The sequence below is a fragment of the Miniopterus schreibersii genome (assembly GCF_964146895.1).
Source record: "Miniopterus schreibersii genome assembly, chromosome: 11".
NCBI lineage: Eukaryota > Metazoa > Chordata > Mammalia > Chiroptera > Miniopteridae > Miniopterus > Miniopterus schreibersii.
The window spans coordinates 68,518,410-68,532,544 of NC_138111.1; the positions used below are offsets into that span (position 1 = coordinate 68,518,410).

At 39.4% G+C, this 14,135-nt stretch overlaps 1 protein-coding gene across 7 annotated transcripts in view; it reads left to right on the plus strand.

Annotated features, from left to right (window-relative positions):
• The window catches only part of SPIN1 (spindlin 1), a 75,237-nt gene that overhangs the window by 35,919 nt on the left and 25,183 nt on the right, over positions 1-14,135 (plus strand). For 5 of the 7 annotated variants that reach the window (XR_013999888.1, XR_013999889.1, XM_081151675.1 and 2 more), the window contains one exon: positions 13,280-13,328. Coding sequence is in view for 5 of the 7 variants with exons in the window: in XM_081151674.1 (XP_081007800.1) it covers positions 13,280-13,328 (49 nt within the window). In the remaining 2 variants the exon portion in view is untranslated. Of the gene's footprint in view, positions 1-1,244; positions 1,288-13,279; positions 13,329-14,135 lie in introns of those variants that run through there. The other 2 variants (XM_081151678.1, XM_081151677.1) reach the window with 2 other exon arrangements.

Here is a 14,135-nt window from a genome sequence, read left to right on the forward strand (position 1 = left end):
AAAGTGAAGCGGAGTTCAGTCTTGGCAGAGTTTAGTGCCTCCTTAGAACTCCCTTTGGATCATGCTCTTATGGTGACTGAAAATGACTGTTTTTTTCCTGCCATTTCTGGTGCCGAGTCTGTCCATGTTTAGCTCTCACCAACCTGTTCAAAGCTTCAAGTGATCCACAGTTTGTGTCTGCTTGCATAGGGCTTGGCTGCGTATGGGAAGGGCCAAGATGCACTCAAGGGCCAGCACTGGACCCAGTGATCAACAAACACCCCAGAGCCGAGAATAGAAGCCCACATAACATCCAGGTGTGAAAGGTGGGGCTTCTGGCTGCTGGGGAGAGCAGGTGGAAGATAAAGCCACGTTTTGTTTTTGAAACAGAACAAAAAGAAACCTAGAGCACAGAATTTTTATTTGCAGGCACTGACCTGAAGCCTTGGTAGAGGGAGGTTGGTTGAGACTGGAGTTGCCTGAGGAGAGGCTGGGGTGGGAAGCAATGGGGGGAGACATGGAAAAGAGGAGGCCAGGAGGCCTGCAATTGGTTGTCATCCCCTGACACCCCTCTCAGGCCCCCCAATACCTAACCAGCCATTTTTCCTGAGAAATGCCTGAGCTCCTCCCAGCAGCAACAGCTGGGGAAAAGGCAAATACCCCACCCACAGAGATACAGCTTGGCCCACCCTGCCTCTCGACCCCTCTGAGGAGACAGCTACAGAGGCTAAGCCTAAGGGTTTGACTGAATTTGGGTTGGAGTCATTCCCACTTCCCCACTGTCCCTGGAACCTGACAGTTGCTTCTACCTCACAGGGAGCTGATAGAAACTCCTGGCTTCCAGCAGACCACCCTAGACTGCATACGAGGCACTCCACCCTGCTGAGGTCAAGGAAATATTCCTGGACAGTCTCAGATGAGTGGCTCTAGGACGGGGGAACACACCCACCATTTTCTCAGAAAACTGATCAGCACCTCCCACTCACAGGAGACCAAGAGGTCTCAAACTACTGATTCCACCAAAAGCCCTCTCAGAAACAGCCTTTTCAGTGACTAAAACTGATAGCCAGCAGGTGGAAGTGGATGTAGGTGGAGCCCCATGAGACTTATGTTTAGAAGTGTATTGTTTCATCTCCCATGTAGTTTGAAATTTTCCAGCCATCTTTCTGTTATTTAATTTAGTTTAATTGTATTATGGTCTAAGAGCATATACATGGTATGATTTCTGTTCTTTAAAATTTGTTAAGGTGTGTTTTATGTTCCAGAATGTGGTCTATCTTGGTGAATGCTCCTTGTGAATTTGAGAAGGTAAGGTGTGTTCTCTTGTTGGATGAAATAGTAGATAGATATCAGCTACTCACTTCAACTATGTCCTAATTGGATCTGTCCATTTATGTGTGATAGAGAGGTATCAAAGTCTCTGACTATGATCATGGTTTCATCTATTTCTCCTTGTAGTTCTGTCAGTTTTGCCTCCTGTTGATTGATGCTCTGTTCTTAGGTAGGTACACATCAGGGATTGTGATGTATTGGAGAATGGACATCTTTGTTGTAGTAAAATGCCTTTCTTTATTCCCAGTGACTTTTCATTGCTCTGGAATCTTTCTGAAATTAATGTAGCTATTCCTGCTTTCCTTTGACTACTGCTAACATGGTATATCTTTTCAGTTTCTTGCTTTTAATCTAAATATATCTTTATATCTAAAGTGTGTTTCCTATAGACAGCCACAGTGTGGTTTTGTTTTTTGGTGGAGTATAACAATGTCCTTTTATTGGGGTATTTAGGCTGTTGACATGTAAGGTGATTGTTGGATTAGTATTTGCCATATTCGTTACTGTATCCTATTTCTTGCCATTGTTTCTTCCAGTTTTTGTCTCCACTCCTTTTCTTCCTTTTATGGTTTTAATTGAGCATTTTACATGATTCCATTTTTTTCTCTTCTTTTAGCATATCAATTACCATTGGTCCTTGAACAATGTGGGTTTGAACTATGCAGGTCCACTTATAGATGGATTTTTTTCACTAAATACTGTAAATGTAGTTTCCTTATAATTTTCTTAATACCATTTTCTCTAGTTTATTGTAAAAATACAGAATATAAAACATACAACAAACAATGTGTGTGTTGACTGTTTATGTTATTGATAAGGCTTCTGGTAAACAGTAGGCTATTAGCAGTTAAATTTTGGGAGAGTCAGTTGTTAATATGTGGATTTTTGACTGTGTGGAGTGTGGGCTCCCCCAACCCCAGCATTGTTCAAGGGTCAACTGTATGCTTTTCAAAAACTTTTTTAACCGTAGAATTTGCAGTATACATTTACAACTATCCCAGATCCACTTTAAAATGACACTGTAGTGCTTCACTGGTAGTAACAATATATTTTTAATGCAAAATACTCTTAATTCCTTCTCTGATCCATTTACTAATATATTATTTTGAACAAAATGTTATCAGTTTAAGTAAGAAAAATTAAAGTTTATTTTAACTTCACTTATTCCATATCTTGGCTATTGTAAATAATGCTGCAATGAACATAGGGGAGCATATGTCTTTTTGAATTAGTGTTATGGATTTCTTTGGATAAATATCCAAAAATGGGATTGCTGGGTCATATGGTAGTTCTATTTTTAATTTTTTGAGGAACCTCTACTATTTTCCATAGTGGCTGTACCAATTTGTAATCCCACCAATAGTCCATGAGGGTTCCCTTTTCTCCTCATCCTCATCAGCACTTGTTGTTTGTTGATTTATTGATACAGCTATCCTGACAGATGTGAGGTGGTTTCTTATTGTGATTTTGATTTGCATTTCCCTGTTGGTTAGTGATGTTGAGTATATTTTCATATGTCTCTTGGCCATCTGTATGTCTTCTTTCAAAAAATGTCTATTTAGGTCCTCTGTTCAATTTTTAATTTTTTTTTTTTTTTTTTTTGGTGTTAAGGTATATGTGTCTAATATATTTGGGGTATTAACTCCATGTTGGGTGTATCATTTACGAATCATTTCTTTTCCCATTTAGTAGGTTGTCTTTTTGTTTTGTTAATGGTGTCCTTTGCTCTGCAAAAACTTGTAATTTATTTTTTCTTTTGTCCCCCCCCCCCCCAAGGAGATATATTTTTTAAAAAAATACTGCAAAGAGCGATGTTATATAGTTTTCTTCCAGGAGTTCTATGGTTTCAGGTATTACATTGAAGTCTTTAATCCATTTTGAGTTTATCCTTGTATATGTTGTAAGAAAGTGATCAAGTTTAATTTTTTTCACGTATCTGCCTAGTTTTCCCAACACCATTTGATAAAAGGACTTATCTTTACCCCATTGTATTTTCTTGCCTCCGTTGTCATTGATTAATGACCATGTAAGTATGAGTTTATTTCTGGGCTATTCTGTTTCATTGAGCTGTGTGTCTGTTTTTATGCCAATACCATGCTGTTTTGATTACTACAGCTTTGTAATTTCGTTTGATATCTGGTAGCATGATACTTCCAACTTTGCCCTTTCTCAAGATTGCTTAGGTTATTTGAGGTGTTCTGAGGTTCCATATAAATTTTAGTATTATATGTTCTTGTTCTGTGAGAAACACCATTGGTATTTTGATATGGATGGTATTGAAACTGTTAGATTGTTTTGGGTAGTATAGATATTTTATTGATGTTAATTCTTCCTATCCATGAGCATGATTGTTTTCTTAATTTCTCTAATAGTTTTGCTGCTAGTGTATAAAAAGGCAACCTATTTTTGAATGTTAATTTGTATTCTTTACTGAATTCATTTATTCTAATAGTTTTTTGGTGGATTCTTGAGGGTCCTCTATATATAGTACCATGTCATCTGTAAATAATGATAGTTACTTCTTTCTTTCCAATTTGTATTCCTTTTATTTCTTTTTCTTGTCTTATTGCTGTGGCTAGGACTTCCAATACTATGTTGAATAAAAGTGGTGAAAGTAGACAACTCTGTCTTGTTTCTATTCTTAAGGAAGATGCTTTTAGCTTTTCCCTGTTGAGTATGATGTTAGATGTGGGTTTGTCATAAATTACCTTTATTACATTGAAGCATATTCCCTTCCTACTTTGCTGAGAGTTGTTGTCTTAAATAGATGTTGGTGTTTGTCAAATGCATTTTATCTGCCTGTGATTTTTACTCTATTTTTTTTATGTGGTCTGTCACATTGATTGAATTTTGGATATTGAACCAACCTTGCATCCCAGGAATAAATCCCCATTGATCATGGTGTATGATGATCTTTTTAATGAATTGTGAATTTGGTTTGCTAATATTTTGTTGAGGATGTTCATCAGGGATATTTGGCCAATAATTTATTTTTTTGTAGTGTTTTTGTCTAGTTTTGGTGTCAGGGTAATGCTGTGCTCATAAATGAATTTGGGAGCTTTTACTCCTTAGTTTTTTGAAATAGTTTGAGAAGGATAGGTATTAATTTTTATTTGAATGTTTGGTAAAATTCACCTGTGAAGCCATCTGGTCCAGGAAATTTTGTTTGTTGGAAGGTGTTTTTGATTATTTATGTGATTTTGTTAGTAGTTACTGGTCTGTTCAGTTTTTCTATTCTTGATTCAGTCTTGGAAGATTGTGTGTTTCTAGGAATTTATCCATTTCTTCCAGGTTATTTTGTTGCATATATAATTATTCGTAGTATTACCTTATAATACTTTGCTTTTCTGTGATGTTTGTTGTCCCCTTTTTTTCCATTTCTGATTTTATTTATTTGGGCCCTCTCTCTTTTTTTCTTCATGAGCCTGGCTAAAGCTTTGTTAATGCTGTTCATCTTTTCAAAGAACCTGCTCTTGGTTTCCTTGATCTTTTCTATTGATTTTAAGACTATTGCATTTACTTCTACACTGATCTTTATTTCCTTTCCCCTGTTTCCTTTAGGTTTTGTTTGTTCCTCTTCTAGCTCCATGAGGTAAAAGTTTAGATTGAGTATTTGAGATGTTTCTTGTTTCTTGAGGTGGCCTGTAGTGCTATAAATTTCCCTCTTAGAAGTGTTTGGCTGTATCCCATTGATTTTTGGGTCACTGTGTTTTTAGTTTTCTTTTTGTAATGGATTTCTAGTTTCATACCATTGTAACCAAAGAATGTACTTGCTATGAATGCTTCAGTCTTTTTAAATTTATTGAGACTTTTCTGTGGCTTAATATGTGGTATAATATCCTGGAAAATGTTCCGTGTGCACTTGAAAAGAATGTATGTTTTGCTTTTGGGTGAAATGCCCTAACTATATCAATTAAATCCATTTGGTCTATTGCATCATTTAAGGCCACTGTTTCCTTGTTGATTTTCTTTTTAGATGATCTAGTCATTGATGTCAATGGAAAAATCTCCCTTATGGAAAAGCTCTCTGCTACTATATTACTGTCTATCTCCTTCTTTATATCCGTCAATACTTGCTTTATGTATTTAGGTGCTCCTACATTGGGTGTGTAGATGTTTACAAGAGTTAAATCCTCTTATTGCATTGATCCCGTTATCATTATGAAATGCCCTTTTTTGCCTTTGTTTTAGAGTCTGTTTTGTCTGAAACAAGTATTGCTACCCCAGCTTTTTTTTTCTTTCATTTCTATTTTCATGAAATATCTTTTTTTTAATCCCTTTACTTTCAGCCTGTGTGTGACTTGATATGAAGAGGACCTCTTATAGGCAGCATATGTACATGTCTTTTTTTTTTTAATCTATCCAGTCACTCTAGGTCTTTTGATTGGAACATTTAATCCATTTAGATTTAAAATAGTTATTGATAGTTGTGTAGTTATTGCCATTTTATTGTTTTCTGACTGTTTTTGTCATTCTTTTTCTTTCTCCTTCTCTTACTCTCTTGTATGTATATGACTTTCTGTAGTGTTGTGTTTGGATTATTTTCTCTTTATTTCTTTCGTATACTCTTAAAGAATTTTGGTTTGTGATTACCATGAGCTTCATATATACCCAGCTATGTTCGAATACATTCTAAAATCACTACAATTTTAGTCACCCCTTCCAAGTTTATGTTTTTGTCATTTTTACTTATTTTCTGTGTGTGCTTATGTATATCCCTTAATTTATTGTTGAAATTACCCGTGGTCTTACTACTTTTGTCTTTCAACCTTAGTAGTACTAGTTTTATAATTGGTTGATCCACTGCCTTTACTAAGTATTTGCCTTTGTCAGTGAGAACTTTTTTCATACATATATTTTCATTGATCCTAGAGAGAGGGGAAGGGAGAGGGAGGGAGGGAGGGAGGGAGGGACGGAGGGGGGGAGGGACATTGAACAGCCACCTCCTGTATGTGCCCCGAACAGGATAGAACCTGCAACCTGGGTATGTACCCTTTCCAGGAATCGAACCCATGACCCTTCAATGCATGGGATTATGCTCCAGCCCCTGAGCCACACTGGCCAGGGCTTTTCTGTATTTTTTTAATTCCTGTTTTTGGTTGTGTTTACCTAAAGATGTCCCGTCAACATTTTTTGTAATACTGGTTTTAGTGGTGATAAACTCTTGGCTTATTCTTGTCTGGGCTAACTCTATCTCTTCTTTGATTCAAAATGATAGCCTTGTTGGATAAAGTAACCTTGGATGTAGGTCTTTGCCTTTAATCACTTTGAATATTTCATGCCATTTCCTTATGTCCTGTAAAATTTTTGTTGAAAAATCAGCTTATGGGAGTTCTCTTATATGTATCTAACAGCTTTTTTCTTGCTAATTTTACGATTATTCTCTCTTTGTCTTTAACTTTTCGCATTTTGATTATGATGTGTCTTGGTGTGTTCCTCTTTGGGTTCATCTTGTTTGTAGTTCTTTGCTTTCTGGACTTGTATGTCTATTTCCTTTACCAGATTATGGAAATTTTCTGTCATTATTTTGTTCAGATAGGTTTTCCATCCCTTTCTCTCTTCTCTTTCTGGGACCCCTATTATGCAAATATTGGTAAGCTTCTATTCTCCTGGAGGTCTGTTAAACTGTCCTCATTTTTAAAATCCTTTTTCCTTTTGGTTATTTTTATTGAGTGTTTTCTGGTACTTTGTCTTCCAAATCACTGATTTGATCCTCTGCTTCATCTAATGTGATGCTGATTCCTTCTAGTATGTTCTTCATTTCAGTTACTGTATTCTCTTTTTCTGACTTTTTAAAATGTTTTCTGTATCCATTTTTATGTTTCCTATCTCTTTGTTGAAGTTCTCACTGAGTTCATCTATTCTTCCTCTAAGTTCATTGAACATTCTTCTCATAACCACTGTTCTTAATGTCATATCTGTTAGATTGCTTGTCTCCATTTTTTTAAATTTCTTTTTTCTGGATTTTTGTCCTGTTCTTTCATGTGGTACATGTTTTTTGTCTCCTCATGTTGGTTGACACATCTGTTTCTATGTAGTAGGTAGATCTGCTTTGTATCCCTGTTTTGGCAGAGTGGCCTTATGTAGTAAGTGTTCTATGAGTCCTAGAGTCTCCCTGGCCACTTGAGCCCTGTGTTCCAGAGATGTCCCTTTTGTGGGTTGTGTGTTCTTTCCTGTAGTAGTTGGGTCTCAATTGCTGCTGATGTCAGTGGGTGGTGTTGACCCTCAGGCTGACTGTGACTGTACAGGACAAGCTGTTGCGCATGGACTGACCCCATGGAGCAGGAGTTACTATAGTGGGGCTCTAGTGCCATCTGAGTCAACCCTTGGGTTTTTGGAACTGGTTGGGTGGTGCTCTGGTGTGGTCTGAAGCTGGCCACCAGTTGTGTTGGGACTGGAGCCTCTTGGGAGGGGCTTTGTTATGAACTGAAGCCAGCAGCCACTGGTGCTGGGTTTGGGAACCTTTTGTGGGCCCCATGAAGCTAGCAGAGGACTGCTGCCACTTGTGTGGGGCTTGGAGCTGCTTAGTTGAAGCTGTGTTCCAGGCCAAGACTGGCTGCTGCTTATTCCAGGCTTGGCGTCACCCGATGGGAGTTACCGTGCAAGTTGAGATGAGCTGCCACTTGTGCTGGGCTTGGGTCCGCTTAGCAAGAATTAGAAGGCACACTGAGGCCAACTGCTGCTTGTTTGTGTACCTTTGAGAGATTTGGGGAAAATCTATAGCACAAGTCCAGGTGGACTGCTGTGTGGAGAAGCCACTGGAAGAGGCTCAGGCCAGAGTTGGATGGGGCGTGGTCTCTGGGGAATCACCAGGGTGGGCCAAGCGGTGTTAGCCAGGTTAAACAGGAGTACAGATTTGGTTCTCACTTGCACTGGACTGACTGGATGGAAGTAGAGCACAATAAGAGAATGAACAGTATAGCCTGCCAGCACTTTGTCCCCTACCACTCCCCAGAGAGTCGCCCTGACCCCTGCCTCTCCAGCCATTACCCTAAAGTTAGTAAATTCAGGTCATCCCCCTGTGTCTCTGGCACTTCTTGAGCTGCTACCCCTGCTCTGGAGCTTAGAGTAAGTGAGTGAGTTTGTAAGCAAGTGAGTGTGCACTGGCCCTTTAAGAGCAGAGTGTCTCCATCCCCTGCCACACTTAGTCTCTCTCCCGCACTAGTCTCTCTCCCGGGCAATCCTCTGCTGGTTTTCACAGTCTGATGTTATGCGGACTCTTCCTCCCAACACTAGTACCCTGTGTGGGTCTCTAGCCCCTATCTCTTGGTGTGGGGGACCTCTGCAGCTGTGATTCTTAATCGCCAGATGGTGGGTGTTGGACCTACCAATTCTGTCTCTCCTCCCTTCCTTACCAGTCTTGATGCTGCTTTAAAAAAATATCTTTAGTTCCAGGACTTCTGTTCAGCTAGCCTTCATGTGGTTCTCAGTGATGGTTATTCTATAATGTAGTTGTAAATTTCATGTGATTGTGGGAGCAGGTGAGCAGAGTTTACCTCTTCTGCCATCTCAGCTAGAAGTCTGATTTTCTGTGGTTTCAATATGATAAGCATATATGCCCTTCTTCTTTTTGTCTCGTCACTTGCTTTGTGTTCTCTGAGCTTCCTGGATGTGTGGTTTGTGTCTGAAGTTAATTTGGGGGAATCATCGGTCATTATTGCTTCAAGTATTTCTTCTGTTCCTTTCTTTCTTGTTTTTCTGGCATTTTTATTGTGCATATGTCACATCCTTTGTTACTGTCCCACTGTTCTTGGATATTCTATTTTGTTTTGTGTTCCACTCACATCTATTTTGTTTGCCTCTCAGTTTTGGAAGTTTCTGTTGACATTCTCAAGTTCAGAGATTATTTCCTCAGCACTGCTCAGTCTATGAGCCATCAAAGGCATTCTTCATTTCTGTTAGATGTTTTTGATCTCCATCATGTCCTTTTGATTTTTTTAATATAATTTTTATCTCTGTGCTTACATTACACATGTTCTTCATGCTTTCTACTTTTTTCATTAGAGCCGTTACCATATTATTCACTTACTTTAAATTTCCGGTCTGATCATTCCAACCTTGCAATATCTCAGTCTGGTTTAGATGCCTGCTCTCTCTCTTTGAATTGTGTTTTTTGCTGTTTAATATGCCTTACAACTAATTATTTGCAAGCCAGACATGGTGTACTAGGTAAAGGAACTCCAGTGAATAGGCCTTTAGTGAGATGGTGGTGAGGTGGGTGGGGTGGGGTGCGGAGGATACATTCTGTAGTGCTGTAATCGACTAGGTCTCTGTATCACCAGGCTGTGACCTTCACAAGTGCTTCTCTGTATTTTCCCCCTTATGTGGGATAGGACTGCAGCAGGGCTAGACAGGGCTGGGTATTTCCCTGTGTTCAGCTTAGTTAGGCTCTGATAAAATAGTTTCTTTTGAGGGCAGGCCCAGTTAAGAACAGGATGCTATGGTATATTTCAAAATGGGTACTCCCCTCTCCCCCCCTTGCTGGAAGCAGGAGGGGATTTTTCAGTGATCTTCTGTGAGATCCTGGAGATAAAACTCATAAATTTGTGCCCCCCCCCCCATTTCCCCCATGACTGGGTTTCCCTGGAGTTTTTACCTCTTAGACTTGTTTACACTGAGCCTCCAGTAGTTGGTCAATTACTCTTAAGGTTTTCCTCCCCCAGCACTGGTTCCTGCTAAATGAGTTGTGATTCTGTGTATTTGCATGTCTGTTTCTCTAGTTTTGGGGTCAGCAGTTTGCTCTGTGCCCTCACTTCTGTTACCAATCTAAGAAGAGTTGTTGATTTTTCGGCTTGTTCAGCTCTTGTTAGGACAGAGTAATGACTTCCAAGCTCTTAACATACCAGACTGGAAACCAGAAGTTCTATTTGTTCTTTTTAATTTTCAAGAGCTTTTGTTTTCCCTTTTCATAGCCTCTTGTTTCCATTTATGACTATAGTATTTTCAGTTGCTTTAGAATACCAGTTCTTTTATTTAATCTTTGTAGTTCTTGCACCATTTCGTAAACAGTGGTCTACTTGTTTCCATCTTTCTCAGTTCTACCACTGAGGTTTTGTTACGTGTCTATTGATCGTTGTTTGTTCATACCTGAGAATTAAGGATGAATTACAAATGGCTTACTTTTTCTTGAGTGATCAATAGAAAATTGTTTCTGCTGTAGTACTCTTCTAAAAAGTAAAGGCAATTTTGTGGGGATGTGTGGGGGCCGTATAAGCTTTCTAGGATGCAGGGACAAGGGTCTGTCTATTATGCTGGGGGTGCACCAAATGCTAAAATCAGCTGCCCTTTCCTTGTATGTTCAGCATGGGAAGGGAGGGAGGGGATCCTGGTGCCTGGTGCAATGTCAGTAGAACTTGATTTTGCATTTCTTATCTCCTCATTCTTGTCTGCTGACACCTAGAGATGTTCTAGGGATGCTTCAGGTAGATTTGCTCCTTCCAGTCTGTGTCTTATCTTCCTCACCCATGAGCTGCCCACTTCTTCATGTACATGAAGACATGCAGGGTGAAAGTGGGTGAACATGGCTCTCTCACTATCAGGGTCGTGGCTGACCATCTTTATCTACGAACTAAAACGGACAACCTTACACAAACCAATTGGCCATTTATTTCCTTTTTCAGTTAACTTTTTAAAATTGTAAATGTAACAGTAGTACAGAAATTTTTGTTTGCAAAGTGGTCACCTTAATCTAAACCAAGGAGAGATAACTCAGAAGCCTTCCTCCTCCACCCAGGGGAACCTCTGTTCTGAGTTATAGTAAAAAGTCCTTTGTTTTCTCTGTATTCTTATTGCTTAGTGTGAATTTTATTTTTTAATCCTCACCTGAGGATATTTTTCCCATTGATTTTCAGAGAGAGTGGAAAGGAGGGGGGAAGAGAAGAGAGAGAGAAGAGAGAGAGACACACACACATCGATTGGTTGCCTCCCTAATGTGCCCCAGTGGGGGGCTGGGGATCGAACCTGCAATCCAGGCATGTGCCCTTGACCAGGAATCAAACATGCATCCATTTGATGTGCGGGCTGATGCTCTAGCCACTTAGCCACGCTGGCCAGGGCTGACCCTTTTATCATTTTGAAATAACCTTTTTGTTCCCTGAAGTTAATTTGTCTGACAATTAATTATCTCTTTTTTATTATATGGTCTCTTAATTGGTGCATTTTAACTATGTCCGTTTAATGTTATCAGTGCTGGGGTTGGAAGGTATTTGCTGGATATGGTATTCTGAGTTCACAGGTAGGTTGCTTTGTTTCTTTCAGCAGCACCTTAAAGATTTAGTGCATTGTCTTCTGGCTCACATGGTGTCTGACAACAAATCTGGAATTAGTATTCTCTGTTTCCCTATTTTTAATGTCTTTTATTCTTTGGCTGTTTTAAAAATACTTTTATCAGTGGTTTTCAGAAATTTGATTAGGATGTGCCTTGGCATGGTTTTTCTTGTTTTTTTAAAAATTTTTTATCTTTCTTTGGTTATGTTGATCTTGTAAGCTGTATGGTTGTATACATACCACATGTGAAAAATTTCTGCCGTTATGTGTTTCAGACTTGTTTTGTTCCTTCACCCCTCTGTGCTCTCTTTTGTGGAGTCTAGTTTCATTCATGTTATGTGTTCAACAAGCCACTGAAACTGTCCATTTTCCCAGGGTTTTTTTTGTTGGTGGTGGTGTTCCATTTTGGATACTTTATCGGTGGAGTCTAATCTGCTATTAATCACATTCAGTAATTTTTTAAAAATTTCAGAACATGTATTTTTCTCCAGTTTCATTTTTTACCTACTATTTTTCTATTTTAAGTGTTCGTGTTTTTTATTTTTTTATTTTTAAAAAATATTTTAAATGATTTTTTTAGAGAGGAAGGGAGAGAGAGAAACATTAATGCTCCTACCAGGGATCGAGCCCACAACCCGGGCTTGTGCTCTGACTGGGAGTTGAACCGGTAACCTTTCGGTGCATGAGCCACCCCACCCAGGGCAAGTGTTTGTGTCTTTTAGATATTTGAGCATATTTTATTATAGTTATTTTCACCTCTTTGCCTGCTAATTTCACTATTTTGGTCGTAACCTGCTTGGTTAAATGGTTAGTTTGCCACTCTTTTGTATGTCTAGTAATTTTTGCTGGGGCATTGGACCTTTGAAAATTGTTGTGAAGTGTTCAGTTTTTGTTGATGTCTGTTGGTTAATATTGGAGTTTGTTTTCAAAGCAGATGCCAGGATGGGTCTGTAGCAACTCTTTTGCTTAGGGCTACTACAGACTTCCTGTAAGGGATACCCCTTTATTGGTTTTTATTGACTGCACCAAATGTTCAAAGAGGTAGGCCGATTTTGAACAACCTTCATGCCTTTGAAGGTTAGTATCTTATGCCCCCCCCCCCCCCGGCAATGTTTGGAGCCCCCTCTGAGATCTCATTGCTAGCACTATGCCCACAACTTCCAGCCACCTTGCCCTCCCCAGCTTTAGTATGACTCTCAACGTAGCAAAACCAGTGTTCTTGGTTTCATAATAGCATCACCCACAATTGTTCAGAACGCAGCCCTGCTTGGTGCGGGACCCCGCCTGGCTTTCTGCTTCCTGGTCCCATAGTCCTGTGCTTTGAGTATCTGGGTCCAGATGTTTCCTATCTTCTGTTCTGATTTTTAGTTGTGTGGCAAGGCGACAAATTCTGTAACTTTTAGTACTTTATGGCTAGGATTGTCACTTTTATTTGGTTGTATTTTTTTGTCGACATGATTTTGGTTTTGTGTTTTATGGCTAATTTGGGGAGGTGAACTGTTGTTTGTTTTTTTATCTTCTCAGAACCCCTTATGTCTCCATTTTGAAAGTTCAGTAAATGAATGGCTTTCTCATACATTGGCCATTTACAGTTTATTTTCATTTCATGCTTTATGTCACAGCTTTCAAAGTTAATTTTTTTTCTTGAGTTTGAGCTGTTTTGTATCCAGTTTTCATTGACTTATACTCACTTCTCTTTTAGGTCATGCTGGTGTATCTGCGAGCATGATGAAGAAAAGGACTTCCCACAAGTAAGCAGCTCGAAAACTGGCTTTGGTTGGGGGGGGGGGGGGCAAGGTCACCCATGTGAGTTACTCCCCTTGTAGTGCCCACAGCATTGAGCCTCACATAACCTTACTGTTCAATGATTCATGGAATGACTCGTATCCCTGACCACTCCCTCATCCTTCGCCTGGCCTCAGTGTGCCTAGGTCTGTCTTTCAGCCTTTAAAAGCCTCTGAGCCATGATTTCCCCTCCAGCTTGATGGGAGCTGAACTGATGGGAGAGGTATCAGTTGTGGCAGGTGCATCATGAACCTCTCCCACTCTTTCTTTGGAAGGGCTATACTCTTGGCCTCCAGGTTCCTTTTTGGGCCTTGGGTCCACTGCTGGACAATCAGCTCCTTGTGGACAGAAACCATAGCTCATGCTTGAGGGCCTGGCTAGCACACTGCCTGGCACACTCACTGCTTTATAACATTTTCAAATAAATGAAGAGCTAGTAATTTAAGAGAAAGCAAATGCACGTTGAAAGATAATTAAATAGCCATGTATTTTTAGTGACAAATGTGTTATAAATCCTAAATTCTATAGGTACCAGACTACAGAAGCCATTTTCTCCCTCAAATTGTTTTTTGAGTGTAACATAATTATGTCCAAGGAAAAAATTGAGATACTACTATCTTAAATAATACTATCCCCCTGTACTATATTATGTTTAATAGTATCCACCAGTACTGGTGACTGCTACTGTTCCATGGAAACCGCTCTAACAAGTAAATTCTGATAGCAAGAGTCTTAATCATAGATTCCTTGACTCTAGCACCTCCTGAGCCCCT